At 46.1% G+C, this 21091-nt stretch overlaps 1 protein-coding gene and 1 long non-coding RNA gene across 4 annotated transcripts in view; one reads left to right on the forward strand and one right to left on the reverse strand.

The window, feature by feature from the left end:
- The window catches only part of NCKAP5L (NCK associated protein 5 like), a 56371-nt gene extending 37587 nt beyond the window's left edge, over nt 1–18784 (forward strand). For 2 of the 3 annotated variants that reach the window (XM_069092593.1, XM_069092594.1), the window contains exons 6-13: nt 290–409; nt 11558–11671; nt 12445–15146; nt 15899–16055; nt 16395–16476; nt 17117–17425; nt 17677–17819; nt 17954–18784. In XM_069092593.1, coding sequence (XP_068948694.1) covers nt 290–409; nt 11558–11671; nt 12445–15146; nt 15899–16055; nt 16395–16476; nt 17117–17425; nt 17677–17819; nt 17954–18166 — 3840 coding nt within the window. In that variant the 3' untranslated portion in view covers nt 18167–18784. Of the gene's footprint in view, nt 1–289; nt 410–11557; nt 11672–12444; nt 15147–15898; nt 16056–16394; nt 16477–17116; nt 17426–17676; nt 17820–17953 lie in introns of those variants that run through there. The other variant, XM_069092595.1, reaches the window with a different exon arrangement.
- LOC138164659 (uncharacterized) lies at nt 300–15133 on the reverse strand. Its single transcript, XR_011169147.1, has 3 exons — nt 15007–15133; nt 725–780; nt 300–433 (listed from the first exon to the last, which is right to left on the reverse strand). It is a non-coding gene; the product is annotated as an uncharacterized lncRNA (long non-coding RNA).
- Nucleotides 18785–21091: the final 2307 nt, after the last annotated feature.

Below are 21091 nucleotides of genomic sequence, written 5' to 3' on the forward strand. Positions count from 1 at the left end.
CCCATGAGTTACTATTACTGAAAATATAAATAGACTTTAAAAGAGTTTATATGAATTTCTGAATGATGGAAATCCAGGGATACCTTTAGCCTAAGAGCAGAAGTCAGAGAGGGCAACCTGCCCCTCTTCTCCTGATCCTCTTGTCTATTTCAGAGGCAATCCTGGGCTGAACCCCGTGGATTTATTCAAGATTCCCTTCCGAGGTTCAAAAGAAGAAAAAAAATGTGCTTCTGTGCTAATCCTATCTCCTTTTCCCTCCCACTCTAACCTCTGCCCTTGGATGCGGAAGGACTTACGGGAAGAATGCATCAAATTGAAGAGGAGGGTATTTGACTTGGAACGGCAAAACCAGACATTGAGCACTCTCTTTCAGCAGAAGTTACAGCTTTCAGCAGGTTCTCTTCCACAGGTAAGGTTGGCTATCTTTCCTTCCCTTTAAAAGAAAAATCTGGCTTCCTGCCCATCCACACCCCCATCACCTTTTCCACAAACATCAGAAATGGGGAGTGTCTCCATCCATATTCCAAAAAACAACAAAGAATTTGCAAAGATGGGGTTTGGAAGAACCCACCCAAGCTCCAGTGGATTAAAGGATCTAAGACATGATGAAAACTGCCTGGGACATCCTCAGCACATTTGCCGTGGCTTCCCTCATCTAGAAAGGCTTGACTTATGAGTAGGGAGAAAATGCTCATTCCCTCCTGGAGCCTAGAAAAGCAGTTACCTCAGGCACCTAGAAGAGGCCCTGCTTCCATCAGTGGTTTGGCTTCTTCACAGCTTCTGAAAAGGAAGCATGATACCTTAATGTGGCAGGGAGATTTAGAGAGAACTTTGGAATCCACCAAATATTTCATTCAGTTGAGTAAGCCTTTTATTAAGTACATTCCGTGGTCCAGACCCTAGGGATGTGAAAAGACAGGTATTTTAGGATAGTGAGCTATGAATGGAACCAACCCCTCTGGAAAGCAATTTGGATCTGTGCTAAGTGAATGAAATATATGTACCCAGAGATCTGCTAGCTATTTACCCCAAAGAAGTAATGATAAAAAGAAACACCCACACAACACACCAACAGATTTAAAGCAGTGCTCTTTGTCGTAATAAGGAACAAGTCAGATGTACCTGGATATGGTCATGGCTAAGTGGTACAAAGAGTAGAATGGAAAGTTATTGCTCTGTAAGAAACAATGAATATGATGAATTCAGAGCAACTTTGGGAAGATTTATAGGAAGCAGTACAAAGTAAGTAGAAGCAGAACAACATCATACTCAATCATTACAGCAGTGTAAATGGAAAGAACAATCAAAACTGAATGCCAGGCAGTTCAAAGAATAAGTTCAATATTACATAAATTGTTTGATTAAACAGTAAAACCAGCTTGGAATTTTTTTTCAAATGCTTTATTAACTTCTGGTTTACATCATTCATTTCCACCAGATTTTGAGTTACAAATTTTTCCCCGTTTTTTTCCCTACCCATCCCCCCAAAATAGCAGTCCCACAGGATATCCCCTCCTCCAATCTGCTCTCTCCCATATCTTCTCCCATACCCACTTCAACTTTTCCAGTAGGGCATGGTGGATCTCTGTGCCCCAATGCCTGTATATCTTATTTCCCAATTACATGTAAAATAGTATTAATAATTGTATTTATATATTCTTAAACATTTGATTTTAAAACTTTGAATTCCAGATTCATTCCCTTCCTCCCTTGTCACCCACCCTTACTGGGAAGATAAGCAATTCAGTATAGGTTGTACATGTGTAGCTATGCAAAACATTACCATAGTAGATATATTGTAAAAGACTGACCATATTTCCCTTCCTCCTATCCCATCTCCCACTTGTTCTATTCTCTACTTTAATCCTGTCCCTTTTCAAAAGTGGGTGCTTCCAATTTCCCTCCCCCCCCCAGCCTGCCCTCCCTTCCATCATCCCCCCTCTCATCCCCTTCCCTCCTACTACTCTCTTGTAGGGTGACACACCCTATTTAGTGTGTATGTCATTCCTTCCCTGAGCCAAATTCAATGAGAATAAGGTTTTGCCTTTTTGCCCTCCTGTTCTTGCCCTCCATTGTAACCATTTTCCCTTGCCTCTTCTATATAAGATAGTTTACCCCATTCTGTCTCTCCCCATCTCCTCTTGTTATATTCTTCTCTCACCTCTTAATTTCACCTTTTAAGTATCATCCCTTCCTATTAAATTGGTCCAGACACTGTGTTAAAAATTGAGGATCCAAATACCAGTAAAAAAAAAACAAAACAGTTTCTGCCATCAAGAAACATATTCTATTGGAAAAAACAAGATACCAAAAGCAAAAATGGTAGGAGAGAGAGGGTAGTACCCATGTGGGATCATAATGTCAAAGTCCAAAAAGTCAGAAACAAAGCCATGACCTGGACCAGCCTGGGCACCCCCCAGGAGGGACTTGCCAGTGGGAGAAAGGCTGGCATGGCAGAGGGGTGTTCCAGGGTGAGTACACCACAGGGGCTGGTGGGGTCTTAAGAAGATTCCAGAATGAGATGGCAGCTGAGCCATAGTGGCAAGAAAGTCAGTAGGGGAGCCAGGAAGGGAATGTTTTCTCTTGTTAGCTCAACATGAAAAGGCTTATCACCATTTTGATACGGAATTCTTTGACCATGGCAACCCATGAAACAAAAGAAAAATACAAAATGGCCCTTGGTCCTCTGTGAGATCCCGTTCCCTTCTACAGTGATAGTAGTAGAGTGTCAAAAAAAGGGGGGGGAAGATATAAATTTTGACATTTTTGCTATAAAAACAAAATCAGAGAAAGAAGATTTTAGCCATATAGATGGAGGGGTTACAGGTGCTCCTGGAGAAGCAGAGAAAGGACTTGGAGGGATTAGTTTCCTATCTGAAGACTACAAGGAACATTATGGATTATTTAATCATCTGGTATTGCTATATTCATAAGTGTTTGCAAAAAGACCACTGTGAAAATAATATGAAATATGAAAATTATATAAAAATAATTACATTGGTTACAGAGATTGAAAAAGTAGAGAAATTCTACAGAGATGTATATAGAACCCTCTGATATCAAATTAATTCATTATGTTTTTTGATATTCCACAACTTCATTGCAAAAGTAGAAAAAACTAAAGATGGAGAGAAAAACCTTGGAAATCATGGTTCAGAAAAGGAATGAGACCCCATGCTTAGAGACGACATAAAGGCTTGGGCCTTTACATCATGAGTGTTCTTTCAGAAAAGCATTGATTAGCCTGGGCATTGCCAACACCAAACAGCGTCACCAAAAAGTGAAAGAGTTTTTTAAACAGACTGGAAAATAACAATTATCAACATAAAAGCCATGTTTGAATCAGCTGTCTGGGTACAGTCAGCTTATGTCTGACTTGTTATGGCAAAGATTAGAATTAGTAAACAATGAGGAGAAATTAGAATGAGAAAAGATGTGGCTTACAACTGGAACATTTGAGTTCTGAACTATTTAAACTAGCAATTAAAAATGGAAAACAGACAACAGAAGTGATATCAACAGGTAGTTCAGTGGAGAGTGCTGGCCCTGGAGTTCACATCTTGCCTCAGATACTGTGTCACTTTGTGACTCTGGGCACTTAACCTCTGCCTCAGTTTCCTCAAATGTAAAAATCAGGATGATAATTACAACCAATAAAACCATCCCTAGGACATTTAAGTGCTAAAATGAAAGGAGCACAATAAACAGAAGAAAAATGGAAATCATCTTTTAAAAAGTAATTATAGATAGAAACCCATTTTCATTATCAAGGGCAAATGGAATTACCACTAACACCATGTCCCAGCGTTGCTCTTGGGGAAGTAGAAATAGCACTAAAGAGAACAAAGACAGGAAAAGCAGCTGAATCAGAGCCAAGTCCATGTAAAGGAGATTCTCGCTGGAGGAAATGCCATGGTGAATGTGGTGAGGAGTCTGTTTACGAAGTATCTGGAGGAAGGAAAGACGCCAAAGGCAGGAAAAAAACTGGTACCTCATTACTTAAGCTTTCTACTAATGAGAGGTATTAAAAAGTAGAAAGGGATGTCCTAAGGGCTGGCAGGTGCCCCTCCTTGGAGATCTTCAGAGTTTGGACAACCACTTGTCAGGCTGGTATAGTGGGAATTCCTTTCCTCTGTGGGTTGCATTAAATGGTTACTGAGGTTCCTTGGAACCCTCAAATTCTGATTCTGTAATACCCAAAAAAGGCAACTGAGAGAATATCAGCAACTACAACCTAAATACATATTTTCCCATCTTTATAAAATCTTTATGAGACTCATCTATACACAGATTGAAAGCAGCTTCTATGAGATCAGGGCACAAGCCAGCTTTTGCAAGTGATATTCAGAAATGGGCCATATCTTTATCATTTCATAGTTGAACAAAAGATGTAAAGAATACAGGACCCAAAATATCTGTACTGTTTTACTAGGAAAAAGCATTTGATTTGGGAAGTACCTTAAAGGTTCTCAAAGTTATATAGTCCAACTATCATAAACATCAGCGTCTATATGAAAGGGGGAGCTGTGGAGGCTTAGACCCAGCACAGAGTCCTAAGCTGAAGAGGGGTCCCCAGTAGGGGGTGAAGTCCCTCCAGATGCTTTGGTTTGCACACAGTGCAGTGCTAGTTGCATCAAACCCCAGAACTTTGGGAGCCTCTTGAAAGAAATCTGTCTGAAGACTACAGATAAATAAAGAACATCAAAGAATGAGAGTAAAAGGTCACCAGGGAAACAAGTGATAGGAAGAGAAAGTGGGCTGGTCTCCTGGAGAAGGCAAGGAGTAATCATCATCATCATAGCTCACATACAGCGCCTGCTGTGGGCCTGGCACTGTACTAAGGCTCATACTAATATTATCTCATTTGATCCTCACAACAACCTGGGAGATAGGGGCTCTTATTATCCCCATTTTACAGATAAGGAAACTGATGCGAACCGAGATTAAGTGACTTGCCCAAGATCTTACTTGCCCAGTAAGTTTCTGAACTGGGATTTGAACTCTGGTTTACCTGCCTCCACGTCCAGCACTCTATCCACGATGCTGCCCAGCTGCCTCTATGGTTCCGGCTCTGCCGCCCTCTCTGACAGCCAGGTGGCAGCCACTGATAAACTCACAGTGTCAGGAGAAAGTAAGGAGTGCCTTTGACACATGTGGACCTTCCGTGGATAACTTTGGAGAGGACGTAGACAAGAGTTGCCCAGGATGGGTAGACACAGATGTGCCACAGTCTGCATTCCTGGAGAGAATGTTCAAAATAGATGAGATCACAGATCCATTTGAGGATTGAGTATCTCAGTGGCACACAGCACCTGACACCTACCTAGTGCAGGGTTCTGCACACAGTAAGTACTTAATAAATGCTGACTGAATTGAGTTAGGCAAGTTGCCTAAAGCACAGTATTCTCATCTCCATTATGTCTTCATTATTATAGTCAACTTTTCCTATTTGCTAGTGAGAAGGGAACAGAATATTTTTTTAAAATCATTTTTATTTGGGTTTGGAATGCAAATAGATAGACACACAATGTGTACATACACTTAGCAGTTGCTGTCACTTGTGACAAATGGGCCATTCACCCTCTTGTGTTTAGCCAAAATTCGCTCCTGGCTTGTCCCCTAGGCTAAGTGATGGTGAGAGAGCTAGTCTTATGGCTAGGAAAGGATGGATAATCATAAAACAGTAGTACTGTGATGAAGGTATGATCTCAGTAATGTGAATAACCCTTCTGGGATTGCCGATCAAAACTACTTCACACACTCTGATGCTTTGCAGCTCTCAGCCACTGTCGTCCTCTCTGTGTACCATGGTAAGCCTCTCTTTAGATCTGTTAGCATTACTTGGATACTAGTAGAGCATATGAACTATCCATTAGTTATCGTTCACTCTCATTTTATTTTTTCCTTTTCTGCTCAGTGTTGGGGGTTTTTTATATATCTTTCACACCATTTCTCTTGTGTAATTTTTCATTGGTAATCTGCTGGCCCATGCCCATTGCCTTTTACATGACTTTAAATCTTTGCTGATTGGTGTTACATGATTTACAGCCCTATAGCATCACTGGAAGAATATTGTCATTAAAAGAAATGGCCTCTGGCTCAGGAAGAAGCACTTAAATTTCCCAAGGCGGTCCAGCCTGCTGTCTGCCATTTTTTCAATTATAGGACCAGTTCACTATATACAGTGTCTGTCCAAGAATACTGAGGGACCAACTCTGTGGGTTGTCAGCTTAATAGCAGGCTGCAACCGTTCTCTTGAAAGATTAAAGTTCTCATTCAGGAGATGCAATATTTCTGAGCCCAATAAAATAACCATAATGTCATTTACAGTTGCTTCTGGAGAACTTTGCCAACTATAGGAAGTTCCTCTTCCATTTGGACTTTGAACTGGACTTCTGTGATGATGGCAAACACCTTTGCTGAGCTTATATCTCCACCTTCTTTGCCCTGTATGCTATGTATTTATTTATTTATTATTGATACATTATCAGAGAGCAGGCTAAGTTCTGTATGACCTTAACATATGCATGGGAGATACCTTGTTGGAGGAGAGCCTTTTTTACTCTGCCAAATGAAATGATTTTTTAAAAATAAACAAACAGCAAACAAATTATGTAACTGTAATCATGTGGTCTGATGTACAACATTTTTTTGCAAGCTTGCCTATTCCTTTCTCATGCCCTCAATATATATGTAGACTGTTCTTCTAAAGATTTTGTGATGATGGTAAAGTAGGCCTAGGTATCAGTAGTTATTGATGTTTTCTTGATACCCTTTTTTTGGGTAGTAATAACAAGTGTGACTTTTTTTCCCCAAACATTGGTTATCATCCCTCTTTTAAATAACCTTACCTTTGTGAATGGATCCCTAAATACTCTTGGATTTGCCCAAGGTCACACTGAATAGAGTATCCCCTGGCTAGCCCTGTGTTCTTCCTATCTTTGTTTCTTTGGTACTGTTTCTACTTCCTCCTTACATGACATCCTGGACTGTGATGTTAGAGTTCAAATATCATGGCTTCACTGTCAGTAATAGAGAGACTAGTTTGTTATAGTATTCTTGATGTCTTAAAATATTTCTTACTTGTGTTTTCTCCTAGTTCCTTCTTTACTAGATCATGGGGTGATTTCACAAGCTTTCTGTAAACTTGTCTTTCGCCCTGTTGCTTCTCACTAGCATCAGTAGTTTGGTTAGATAGATTATAAATTTAGATGTAGAAGGGACCTTACAGGCCATGTAGTCTAACCCACCCGTTTTTTGGATGAGAAAACTGACTCAGAAAGATTAAGGGACTTTTCCATGTTTGCAAAGCTAACAGAACCAGACTACAGCTTATAAAGTGGACCAGGTCAGAGCTGTTTTAGTTGCAAGCCATGTCTTCTCATTTATAGTCTTACATCTACTTTGATACTGGTTTTGACCTTTGCTCTTAATAAACCCGGGTTCTGCCTGTATATATATCACCGACTCAGAAATGAGTCCCATCACTTCTTATCTGTTAGAATATAATAATTTTTACTTTGGGGGATTTTATTCAGTATATTTAGGTATCCAACAACCGCAGGCTCTTTTCTTGAAGAAGGTCTCTATGTTATATAGGATAAACTTTTGACTTCTTTGATTTCTTTGGCCTGAGTCATGTTTTTCAGGGTCTTCACCTATGCCCATCTTTACACTAAAGTCACCAAATACTAGTGTTTAAAATGTTTATTTCATTTGGAAAGCCTTATCCTGCAGAATTTTTCTGCCTCTCTTCCCTTTTGCCACAGACATTGGTGCATAAATTGCACAGTTTTCTTCATGGCCATCGTTTTACAAATGTATATGTTTCCAACATTGTGCAGGAAAAAAAGAAGTCTGTCATAAACAAATTGATTCACACTATTTTATATTTATAAGCATTGTTGTTTAAGGTGAAATGTCAAAATAACAGTTATCTTCCTATTAATTAAAAACCTCCAAGGTCTTCCTATATTATATAGTATTCGGAAACAAAGACAACATTCCACAGTCAGGATTAGTAAGGGTTCAGAGTTTAGTTAACAGGCTTTTACTAATTAAATAGAACAATAGTAGCTTAAAATGTGCATCCTGGAAAGTCATTTTCTTGAAGTGTTCAGTCCAGTTGAGGGTGAAGATAGATAAATTATTCTGCTCTAAGTCTCTTTACCATCATCTAATTCATTTTCTGGGAGCTTAGAGTATCTTGTTGAACTTTGGCCCACTTTCCTTTCAGTGATTAACAGGAGGAAAGGATTTTAATACAGGGGCATTGTTTCTCTAGAATTTTGATTAAGTACTCTGGAAAGGTCTTCACTGGAGAAAGTTATTTTTTATTATTTTTGATATGTTTTTTTAAGAGAAAAAGAGAAGTCTTTCCTACATATGCTGTCGTTTCCATTAAAATGTGAGCTTTGGGGGAGCAGAAACTCTTGATTTTTCCATTTGTACCCACAAGTGCTTTGCACATAGTAAACACTAAATAAATGTTTTTCATTAATTCTTTTTTTTTTTTTTTTTGCTTTTTGGAGGGCATTTGGGGTTAAGTGACTTGCCCAAGGTCACAAAACTAGTTTTTGTGTTAAGTGCCTGAAGCTAGATTTGAACTCATGTTCTCCTGACTCCAGGGCCAGTGCTCTACTCACTGCACCACCTAGCCGCCCCTTTTCATTCATTTTTGCAGTTCCCCATTTGTGAAAAGAGATAACAAAGTATCTGGTGAAGTATTTGTTATCTTTTTTATCTCTGGAAAACTGCATAAAATCAACTCCCTTTTCTTTATTTGTACCTTTAGGGAGGACCTGTGGGTCCTCCAGTTTATCTGCAACTTCCTTTTGTCTTTGGTTTCATTTATAACAAAATATAATACTGACATAATCCAGTAGTGTGTCCGTTTATTATTAACTGGACAAATATCTCACATACAGATTCTGCTTGAGGGCAGAGACTGTCTTTTGCCTCTTTTTTTCTTTATTACTTAGCACAGAGTAGGTACTTAATAAATGTTGGATGATTGGTTACAGTAGAGTACTGACAGTTGAATGGATTTTTTTTTGGGAAAATCAAAAAACTGAGTTAGTCATCTGCCCTGTTTTCCACCCATCTGCCACCACAGAATTGTTAGGGGACTCATAGGACTGAAGACCACTTTTGAATTTTTTTCTTTTTTGGTTGCCATGGCCAAAGAATTCATAATCTTTTGACCAGTCTGGTAGTGAGGATCCTTTCTGTACTTAAGGGAAGAGAAGAAAACAAGCGTTCATATAGCACCTACTATGTGCAGGAACTGTGCTAATCACAAATATTATCTAGGAGTTATATACGCTATTATGATCTCCATTTTACAGTTGAAGAAACTGAGGCACGTAGAGGTGTCAGTTCAGTTCTGGGAGCTTCATTTTACAAGGGACAATATGTGTTCAGGGTCATACAACTAGTGTCTGAGACTGGATTTAAACTCAGGTCTTCTTGACCCCAAGTCCTGACTCCTGACTCCACTGTACCACTAGTTCCTCAAAAACCTGGGACTAAATTTTGCTGTGGCTTATCAAATCTTTAGAATTGATTGCATTTATCAACCCTTGACTCCCTTCTAGCCAGTTTCTAAAGTTTTTTCACAAATACCTTCTTACTTTTGCTCTAAATATTCCTGCGATGTCTATAATCTGAATTCTGTACAGACTCATATCATTAGAAAGTACCTGAGATCTTCTAATCTAATGCTTTGATTTTAGAAATGAAGAAATGGAGATACAGGAGGTCAAAAGATTTGTCCAAGTGGCAGGCCTGGGTCTGGGACGCAAGTCTTCTGACTCATAATCCAGTGCTTAAGTACCATTTCCTTTCTTGGAATGGATCGATGAATGATATAGTTTTGGTTAATGGGTTGATGTCAACATGGAAAAAGGACTCTAGGAAACCACTTTCAGATCCTTCTTGTTTCTGTTCTAACATTTTAATCAGTGCTTTGGAGGAAGGCATCCATGTCATACTTAGAATATTTGCAGAGTACATGAAGCCAGGAAAAGTAGCCAATAGACCGGACTATAGAATCAAGCTCTAAAATTATCTTGATGGGCTGAAAATAACAAGACTGAATTTTGTACAGCATAGTGAAACCCTGTTGGGGTGCAGTAGAAGACTTGGCTTGGAACTAGGAAAATGGGGTTCAAATCCCACCTCTGATATTTATTACCTGGTTGACCTTGGGCCAGTAAAAGCAGGAAGTTGCACTCCTTGACCAGGCCCCTTCTAACTCTAAATCTGTATTTTCCTATGGGAAATGGCTAAGAAGTAGTAATTCACTTGAGGTAAATCTGATGATTACAGGGACTGAAAGTTCAGTGTGTCTACAAAATGAAATCTGCCTTTGTTAGGCTGTATCTGAAGTACAGGGTTCAGTTCTGGGAGCCTCATTTTAGAAGGGACAAGCTGGATGGAGCATGTCCAAAAGAAGGTGGACAGAGATGGCCAAGTCTCTGGAAACTGCTACTTAGGGACCAGTTGAAAGAAACGGGGTCTGTGTAGCCTGAAGAAGAGAAGATATGCGATGTGGGAGGAATTGCTAAGTTTCTGATACTTGAAACTGGATTAAATTGAATGGTCTTCATATAGAAGGGGAATTAGATGTGTTCTGTTTGACACTAGAGAGCAGAACAATAGGAAGGAGATTTTGGTTCAACATAGGGAAAATTTCCTACTAATTAGAGCTATTACAAAATGAGTCAGCTTGGGCCGGCTAGGTGGCGCAGTGGCCCTGGAGTCAGGAGGACCTGAGTTCAAATCCGGCCTCAGACACAACACAAAAACTAGCCGTGTGACCTTGGGCAAGTCACTTAACCCTAATTGCTCTCCAAAAGGCAAAAAAAAAAAATGGAGTCAACTGCCTTGGAGAGTACTGGGCCTCTGTATTCTTAAGTGTTCAGCAGAGACCAAATGTTTTATTTGTCAGTGATGTTATAGTCAAGATTTATGATTTGGGCAGTATTGGACCAGGTAATTTTAAGGTCTTTTTACAACCCTTGAAATTGTCTTTCTGTGTCTCATGTTTTTAGGTAGGGAAACTGAGACCCAGACTGGGTAAGCAGTTTATCTAAGATGAATTAGGCTTCAGCTAGGGCAGGATGAGAACTTGGACTTACTGCCACCCAGAGGTGCACCCTTGCCCTGGGCCCTTCCTCCTACTCCAAGGCTCCTCATTGAATGGCTGGCCCCTAGGGACTTTGGGATCTCACCTGGAAGATTTAGAAGTCAGGGCTAATTGTATTAGGGATAGAATGGGCTTCCTACTCCTTGGTGCCACTCAGAGGAGCCACTGGCTTCAGAACAAGTCCCTCAGGGGTCCTTTCATCCTAAAGTTACATGGAACCAGGCCTTGGTGATGAGAGCCAAGCTTTCCTGCCTAACCTCTGAAGGGTATATCAGACTTTGGGATAAGAGAAGGCCTTATCCTTATTGTTTCTTGTTGAGGGCTGATGTAGGTGATCATGTATTTGATGCAGAGTGAGCACAGGGCTTCCTCAGGGGATTCCTGCTGACCCTCCCTCTTCCTTTTCAGCTCCCATTACATCCACTGCAATCGATGTCAGAGCCTTTAGCCACCACAGTCCTGAGTGCCGAAGAGGGACCAGCAGCCTTAATGCAAATGGGGCCCTGTCCTGGACAAAAAGAGGTACTAGGGAGAAGGATCAAGTGGAGAAAGCCAAGATGCAGGGGCTGAGCCCAGAGGCTCTGACTATCTCCGCTTGCTTATGACCAATGGCTAGGCCGCCTACCTACTTCCTTTTCCCAGTCTCTTCCTGTGATAAGCCCCTAGGTATTCCCTGCTTGGTGCTTTCAAAGCCCAGAGTGCAGGTATTATTCAGGTATGGAAACACTTCTTTCTCCATTGGCCTCATTCCTCACCTCAGCCCTTGGTTTTGCAGGTGTCTTCCACTGTTTACAGAAAGTAGACTAGGGCCACTCAATACTTGCTGTGGTGACAGCTGAAATAGGTACATGCTTTGCTGCTGACAGTGAATCAAAATTGTGATAAGAAAAAATGGCATGTTTTTCATCAGCATTTGTGACCATATGGAAAGCACCTTCCCTCTCTCTTGTTCTTACACTTCCATCATCAAGGAAGAGGAGGGCTGACCCAGGTTTGCTAAAAGCTTAGCTGGGACTTGGCCACAGGGTTCCCTGTATTCTCCACTGCTTATGATTTCTGACATTTTGGAGAATGAGTGCCCACTTAGTAAAAGAGTGCAGAGTCAAATGCAATGCAGGCAGTCCATGGGAAGGCCCAAAACCTGGAGTCATTGGGAGAGGGAAGTCGAGTCTGTTCCTACCTATAAGTCTCTGTCCCATCTTAGTCCATTCTCAGAGTCATTACTAGAACTGGGACCCCAGCAATGCAAATGGGCACGTATTCCATCCCCAAGCCTAAAATTCTGTTTCCTTTAGGTAGGCTGTGAGCAGCAGCAGCAGACCTTGGGCAGCCTGGGCCCCCCATTGGATGCCCTTTCACCATTTCTGAAGAAAAAGGCTCAGATTTTGGAGGTGTTGAGGAGCCTGGAAGAGACTGATCCCCTGTTACTGCACTCCAGCACAGCCTCGTGGAGGGCAGCAGGGCCGTGTCCCCAAGGGGAGTCCAGCATCCACCCCGATTGTTCCTTGAAGGGCAAGGCAGGTGAAAAATGGAGCCCGGGTGAGAGGCTGGGCTCCCCAGAACCAGTTAATGGTGAAGTGTCTACCCCACCCCTGCCAGAGCCTGCACCCTGGGCATCCTGCCTACTCCTGGGCCCTAGTGGACTGGGAGGACTGCTCCGATGGGAACCCATCCTGGGGAGCCCCCGGGGTGAGGAGAAGCTAGGGAGGCTTTGGGGTGTGGGCCGGGAGCCCCAGAGGTCCCCAGCCCCACAGCCTGGCCTCCACAGTGGCCCAGGCAGCAGCAGCAGCTCCTCCTCAGATGAAGCTGGGGAGCCAGGGGAGGCACTGACACCAGCTGCCCTACTCAATGCCTTGGCCCGGAAGCAGCTGAACCTGGGCCAGCTGCTGGAGGACACAGAGTCTTACCTACAGGCTTTCCTATCAGGGGCTGGAGGGCCCAACAGTGGAGACATACCCCCTGCCTATGGTCCTGGCTCAGGACAATCCCCCTTGCCCAGTGAAGGGCTTCCCCAGTCTCTAAGACCCAAAGGCCTCCCCAAAACAGCATGGGGTGGGGGAGGATCTGAATCCCTCAAGCCAGGCTTAAGCACTACCTCAGAGGGCAGTGGGGCCCTCCCCTTCCTAAGTGTGTTTGTGGATGGGGGAGACACCTCTCCAGGCCCCTGGCCCAGCTACCCCCATTCCTCATCTCAGGTGAAAAGCGAGCTCCAAATTAGCCCTTCTTCCCCCATTGAGACCCAGGAACTCACCTTCTCCTCCCCACCCAAGAGTCTCAATTTCTTGAAGTTATCTCTGGCCCCAGATAAGGCCCCTAGCCCTGGTACCCCCCATCTCAGTCCCCAGTTGCCCCGAAGCTCCCGGATCCCTTGCTGGAATGGTGGTCCAGATGGGAGTCCTTCCCCCATGCTTACCCACCGAGGCCTTGGGGGTGAACTGTCCCCTGAGGTAGTTGTTCAGCGCCAGTCCACCAGCTCCCCACCTACCATCATTGTGGACTCCATCCAGCTTCGACCCACACATCCAGCCCCATCCTCTGTTCTTTCACCTGAGCCCCCAGCTTGTCCAACCCCACCCCGGTATGAAGATGTCCTGGACCTTTCAACTGGCTCCTTTGGGGGACCGTCTCCAGAGTCACCCCTTGCCTCCCTTCAGTCATCCAGTTACCCACAACTGGTCCCAGAGACACTGGACCAGGGTCCTAGGGGCCCACCCAGCCCCTGCCCACCTCAGCTCTGCCCCTATGGTGGTACCCAGGGGAAGGGTAGTGAGAAGGCAGGACCAGAGTCTCCACAGGCTGGCTGGAAGGGCACAGGTGGCTCCTCAAAAAAGCCAGGCAATGGGGCAGGGAGACGGCCCGGGGAGCCAGGCTTCACACCTCTCCGAGACAGACTGACAGCACTGGGCAAACTGAAGACAGGCTCCGAGGGAGCCCCAAGCACTGACAAGAATGGCAGCCCTGGAAAGCCAGGACTAGAGAGGGCCCGGCTGCCAGGGAGGCTAAGGGAAGGGGCTGGAGACACAGCCCCCAGCTCCTTCAGGCCCCCTGAGCCCTCTGAGGCAAAGGGGTCCTCTCGAGGGGCAGTGCCCTTGGGGACTAGCAGCCTGAAGCAACAGGACCACGGTTCTCCTGGGGAGCCAGGTCCCCGCTGCTATTCTTCCCACTCCATGGGTGCTCGTCTTGACCTGGACCCTGTTTCACCTCGTGGCTGCCTCACCAAAGTGGAGCTGGCAAAAAGCCGGCTGGCAGGAGCACTGTGTCCCCAGACCCCACGGACCCCAGTCAAACTGCCTACCACAGTGCCCAGCCCAGGCAAGCCCAATAAAAGCCCCCACGGCAGCCCCACCAAGCTGCCCTCAAAGTCACCCACCAAGGTGGTACCCCGGGGCGGATCTCCCCAAGTGCCCAAGGACCTGGTGAAGCCTGAGAAGGGCAAGGGCCTCCCTTGGGCAGACTGCGGTGCCCCCTCCCAGCCAGTGCCCAAAGTAGTAGGCCCAGGGGGCCAAGGCCATGGCTCTGAGGGGCCAGTGCTCCATTCAGCCATAGAGGAGAAGGTCATGAAGGGCATCGAGGAGAACGTGCTCCGGCTGCAGGGCCAGGATCGGACACCAAGTGCAGAAGCCAAACACCGGAACTCAAGCAGCATCGTTAGCTGGTTTGGGCTGAAGAAGAGCAAGCTGCCGGCCCTGAGCCGACGTGCTGATCCTGGAAAGAACAAGGAAGGTCTAGGGGGAGCTCCCCTTGGCAAAGGCGGCAAGCAGGAGGCCCGGAAGCTGGAGACGGAGAGTCTCAACATCTCCAAGCTCATGGCCAAGGCTGAGGACCTGCGGAAAGCCCTGGAGGAAGAGAAGGCCTACCTGAGCAGGCAGGGCCGAGGGCGATCGGGAGGCCCAGCCAGAAGCACCAACAGCAGCGAAGTCGTGCTGGGCCAGGCACAGAGCCAGCTCACCATTATGTACCAGGGCGCCGACACCTTCATGCAACAGCTGCTCAACCGGTAAGTGGAGCCAGAAAGGGAGTGGGAGATCCTGCTCAGACAAGCAGCCCAGCACCAGCATCCTTCCATATCCTTTTCCCAATTTATGTTCCCTAGCACTGTTCCCAGAGAAGAAAACACAGTGGTGGGTGGAGAGCAAAGGGCATCACCCCTGGAGGGGGCCTCTTTGCCTCAGTGGGCTCAGGGAGCCTGACGGAGCTGGGGGCTGTGTCTGCAGCCCCTTCCCTTAGCCTCCCTGGCAGCCGGGCCCACCATTCTTGTCAGTGCTTGGGGCTCCCTCAGGGCCTGTCTTCAGTTAGCCCACCTGCTTATGAACCTTTCTTCCTCACCCCTCAGTCACATTTAGCACTCTCTTCCCTCCCCCGCCCCCTGTCCTGAGCCAGAGCCATTAACTTTAGGCTTGTCATGTGTGGTAGTTCTCCTTGGGCTTTTTCCAAAAGTGCTAGCACCCTCACCCATGGAACAGATAAATCCCTAGGGAGATGGAGATAGGAGATAGGTTGTTTCCCCCCAAACCCAGGGAGAAGGACAAGAGGAAGGGAGGTAGAGAGCCAGTCATTTGTTCTCTCTCTCTCTCTCTCTCTCTCTCTCTCTCTCTCTCTCCCCCTCCCCCCTCCCTCTCTCCTCTCCCTCTTTCTCCATCTCCCTCTCTTTCTGCCTTTCCCTCTCTCTCTGTCACACACACACACACACACACACACCCCTACAGACACATATTAACTTTGTGATGCTCCTTATTGACCCCCATCTAGGGTAGATGGGAAGGAACTGGCCCCTGACAGCTGGCAGGAGCCCAAGCCAGAGTTTGGAGATTTCCAGTCATCTATTCCTGAAACGAAGGGCCCCCAGCCACTCCGGAGCCCCCGAAATGGCCTAGTTGGCCAAAATGCCAACAAGTCATCTGGAAAGGTGAGCTGGAGGAAGGGGGAAGGGGTGGCTGGGACCCTGCCTCAGGAGTTCTGGGGCCTGGACCTTGCCTTTTGGAGAATTTGGTCCCTCCACCAAGCTTTCCCTCCAAGTTAAACCATTCAAGCTTCCTAAGTCCAGTAGAAATAACCCACCAACCTACCTGCTGCTCCACTGTCTCTGAACCTTGCCAAAGCATTACAGGGTGCCCTGCAGGGTTAGCCACCCAGTCTGAGGGCTCTCATGAAAGAAGGCCTGGGCAGTGCCAAGAATTGAAATGTTGGAGGGGCTGGGGAGGAGAGGGAGCCCCACAGGCCCTGAGCACGTCCTCTAAATGCACAGAAGAGCAGTGAGCTGGCACAGAGGGAAGCAGCCCCCACCGAGGACGGCCTCGCCGAGCCCATCCCCACCCCGAATTTCACAGGTTAGTAGGGTAACATGATGTAGGGGGGTTAGGTCTCTCTACTTCTCCTTTCCTCTCTGCACCCCTCAGTCCTGGCTTAACCCACCATTGTCTTCCCTCCATTACTCCACTCAGCTCCTTGTCCTTAATCCCGACCCTTCCTTCCCTTCATGACTAAGTCCCCAGCACAGTGCCTGACACGTTGTAACCACTGAATAAATGATGCTAGAATGAGAATGAAGGTATAAACAGCCACTGCGGGCCAGGCATCATTCCAGTGCTGGGGTTGCAAACAGAAAAATCAAGAGAATCTTTGCATTTAAGGAGCGTACATTCCCAAGGGAGAACAGCATGTTCTCAGATAAGTAACTGTAAGAGATCATCTTTAAAATGAACTTGAACCTGATAATGACAGTTGGCATTTATATAATGCTTTAAGGTTTGCAGAGGTCTGTTTTAAGGTTCTTATTTGATCCTAAAGACTGGATAGATTTGAAGATCTCTGAATTCTAAGTCTGTGATCCTATGAAATTAAAAAAAACTGATGGGGGGGATACCAATAATGGAGAGTCTCAGGAAAGACCTCCCACAAAGTGATTAGGAGGGGGACCCTCAGCCCAAAATCTCTGATTCCTTTCCCTACTTTTTGCTTGATCCTCAGCCTGTGGCTCCCTGACCCGAACTCTGGACAGTGGCATTGGTACCTTCCCCCCTCCAGACCACAGCAGCACTGGACCCCCCAGCAAAAACCCCCCCAAGCCAAAGCCTTCCCGACTGGACCCATCCCCCACAGAGCATTCTGCCCGCCCTAACCCCCTCACCAAGGTTCCCCGACGTGCCAGAACGCTGGATCGAGAGGTGCCTGCTGTGGAAGAGCTCCTGGTGGGCGGGCGGCACCCAAGCGTCCCTGCCTTCCATGCCTTGCTTTCTCCCACTCCTAGGCACCACGGGCACAAGGCCTGTACAGATGGTAGGTACCCCATGAGAGGGGAACAGGCAGCGGAGGGGAGAGTAATTAAGCACCTCCAGATCCCCTCTGCTTGAGTCCTCCCTAGAGAGAGAGAGTGTGTCTGTGTGTGAGAAAGAGAGACTTCTGTTTGTATCCAGCAGAAATGAGGAGTCCATGTGATTTCCAGAGTCATGATGGGAGGAGAAATGGGGTGACACAGGATGTTTTTTATGCCCTCTGATGAGAACCCCTCTCATCTGTTCCTGAGATAGATTCCAGTGGACATCCTGGACGGCCACCCCCAATTCAGCTCTCCAAAAACTGGACTTTCCCTAACACACGAGCGGGTGGTAACTCTTCTGATCCCTTCCTTTGTCCACCCCATCAACTGGAAGGGCTTCCCAGAACCCCTCTGGTAAGAATTCCCAGCATGAAATGATCTAGGGGCTGGAATGGCTTGGGGTCAGGGAAGGGAGTGGAATGGCTAGTAGGGGTCCTGAAATTGAATACCCCCTCTTCCCACCTTGACCTACAACTTCCATCCACTAGGTCCCCCCAGTTGAGAGGAAGCCGTGTTTAGAGGGAGGCCCTCCCCCTCCAACGATCTCCGGTCCAGCTTTTAGTGGCAGTCGTACACCCAGCACTTCAGACATGGGAGAGGATGGTCGTGCCTCTGGTGGGGGCCCTCCTGGACTGGAAACGTCAGAATCCCTCAGTGATTCCCTGTATGACTCCCTCTCCTCTTGTGGGAGCCAAGGCTGAGGTGGGGCAACAACTGCTGGAAATATTCTTTACTCACCACCCCAGACCAGAGATGGAGACAACAAATTGGACTCAAAACCTCCCTGTTTTCTGTGGACCAGGAAAAAGGGTTGCTTTCTTTACCTTGGGACCCGGTTTGAAGCACATCCCAAGAGAGAAATAAGTGGAGAAGAAGAAACTACAAGCTCACCCCCACTTCTGCCCTTAATCACCCGTTGGAAAGAGGAGATAACTGGTCTCAACTCAGAGACCCCACCTTATCCTTTCTTTTGCTCAGAACAAGACTTCATGCCCCATCTTGAAACCCAGGGGTGCCATATTGTGGTGCTGGGACTCCCCCCACTCTTCCACTGGCTGTACCATCTCTGGCTACTCGCTGTCTCCTAACACCCACCTTGGATAAGGGCCAGAAAACTCTTGCTGTAGTTGGAAGGAAGCCAGAGGACGTGGCGGAGTCTGCCCCTTCTCCCCCATCTCCACTGCCCCTCTTGTGGGCCTCCTTGCTCTTTGGATGGTGCTGTCCTGACCCCTACCCCATGTTGCTGGGGTTCTGTTTGGGAGGAGAGTTGTTCTGTTTTGTTTTGTTTTGTTTATATTAAAATCATTTCCCCTCCTGTTTTCCCCCTTGGTTTGGTTTAATTTATCTCTGTCTTTGTGAAGGTGGCTGCACCTCTGATCTCCACTGCTGCCAAATCCCTGATAAAACATGAAGAAGTAGACTTCCCTAGTTGGCCTGGCCTGGGGACAGGGAGCTCACTGAGGGCTAGGAGAGAGGGGAGAGGAAGGGGCTAATGGATCAAGGGAAGTAAAAGGAATGGGACCTAAGGACAAGAGGACAGAGCTAAGGAGCATGGAATCACATTTCCTGGGGAACCTTAGGCACCCCTCTTCTCAGCTGGACCTTCTGGGGTCCTCTGCCCACTAGGGAGACAACATGGTGGGAATATCTGGGGTGAGAGCAATGCGGCATCTTCATGGAGGATGTGCAGGAATGAGCTAGAGATGATAGGAAAGGCACAAGGGTGGGCAGTTCATCCGCTGGCGCTTATACCCTGCAGAAACTTTTCTGGGAGGAACTGACACCACCATCAGCTATTCCTAAGGCCCTTTGTCCCAAAATCGGTTAAATAGCATTGTTTAAATGCCCCTGTGTACTAAGCTCTTGGGATACAAATAAAGGCAGAAAGAGCCTCTGGTCTCAAAGTACACCAACTTTGCTGATGACTGGAAACCTTCCCCAGGCCCAGTAGGGGCAAGAAACAGTAATTCCTGGTCCCCACCCTCACTGTGGGCACCAGGTTGGGAGAGGGGAAAGGAAGCGTCAGGGCTGGTGCTTTCTCCAAATCTCTCCTGGAACTGGAGAGAAATAAGCCATTAGCAGTTGGTATGAAAGAAATCATCAAGACAGAGAAAACCCTCCTTCCCCCTTTCTTCAGCCATTTTCACCTTCACCTCTTCTGGCGTGCGGGGTGGGTGTGGGTTTGGGGTCATCCCTAACCTAGCAGCATTTCTCCTTTCACTGTTTGCCGTAAGCTGGAGAATCTTTATATAAAGTATTCCCAACAAGGGTTTTCTTCTAGGAATAGGAAGGGAAGGGCTGCTGGGATGCCAGAATGGTAAACTAGGGGGTCCGAATGGCCAGGAAGGCAGCTGGTTGTTTCTGTACCAATCTTCCATGGGAACTGATGGGGGCAGATGCTTGAGGACCCTTCTGTAGGGAGCTAACGTAAGGGAAGGAGATAATGACTAGAGCAGTTCTTAACCTGAGCTCTGTGGATAGTTTTCAAGGGGTCTGTGAGCTTGAATGCCAAAAAAAAATACATATATATATATATATATATATATATATATACACACACACACACATATACACATACACATCTTTATTTTCACTAACCTCTCACTGAAATGTAACATTGCCTTTGATTGTTAAATTTCTTTTTAAATCCTGTAAATGGGTCCTTTCACCAGACTGCCAGAGGGGTCCAGAACACAAAAATGTAAGAACTCCTAGACTAGAGGTTGGGGTATGTTGCCATCTGGGCTACTTGCTACTTAAAATAGGTCCATCTTTGTCTTAACTTGAGATTTGAAGATACCAAAGGCCTTACGTGTAAGTCAGTGTTAAATTGATTATTTACTCTATTTCCTTCTACATCACCCATCGTTTGCACTTTTGGGGATCCCCTACATACACTGGTGACATCTCATAGAGGCTCTATCCTTGTTCAGGGGGGTTTGAATAGCACCAATAACAGGCAGCCTGTGCTGCCCCCCTGAATACTGAAGACTGACTCCTGAGCTGGGTGCTGAAGCCACAGAATCCAGCCAATGTGCCCATGTCTTCCTTCTCATGTTTGGTCACATTCAGCCTGAACCCTCCATCCCTGGCCTCTGGAATTGAAAGGATTGGACCTGGGCGGGGAGGGGGATGGATACATGATGGGAATCGAGGGAGCTCTAATCCCAGCTCCACCCCTTTCTGGGCAAGTGCACCTTATCTTCCTGGGCTGCCTCCTCTTAATAAAGGGTGGTGGAGAGGGAGTGACTGTACCTCTCACATTCCCTGCTAACCTGGTAAATCTCTGTTCTCTTCTACCTATGCCCTGTTAATAATTTCCTAGTTTCTCCTATAATCGATTCAGCATGAGGGGGCAATCATCAAAACCCAGAGTTGGATCTGCGATCTCATCAATTCAGGACTTCTGTCCAGTGATACAGATTGCAGGCCTTCCATCATGTGCAGTTCTCATCCCAGGTCCCTCCCAAGAATTCATCTCAGAGGGTCCACCCAAAGTGCTGGAGACCCTCCCATTGGACACGCTCCTAAGGTAACTATTTAGAAGCATGTGAAATTGGGCAACACATATTTTCACCCATTTTCTTACAAATCTCTTTACCCCAGTCATCACCTAGCCTCAAACC

Source organism: Petaurus breviceps, unplaced genomic scaffold (assembly GCF_028583685.1).
Source record: "Petaurus breviceps papuanus isolate PSGF00001 unplaced genomic scaffold, PetGlider_PUasm1.0 191, whole genome shotgun sequence".
Taxonomy (NCBI): Eukaryota; Metazoa; Chordata; class Mammalia; order Diprotodontia; family Petauridae; genus Petaurus; species Petaurus breviceps.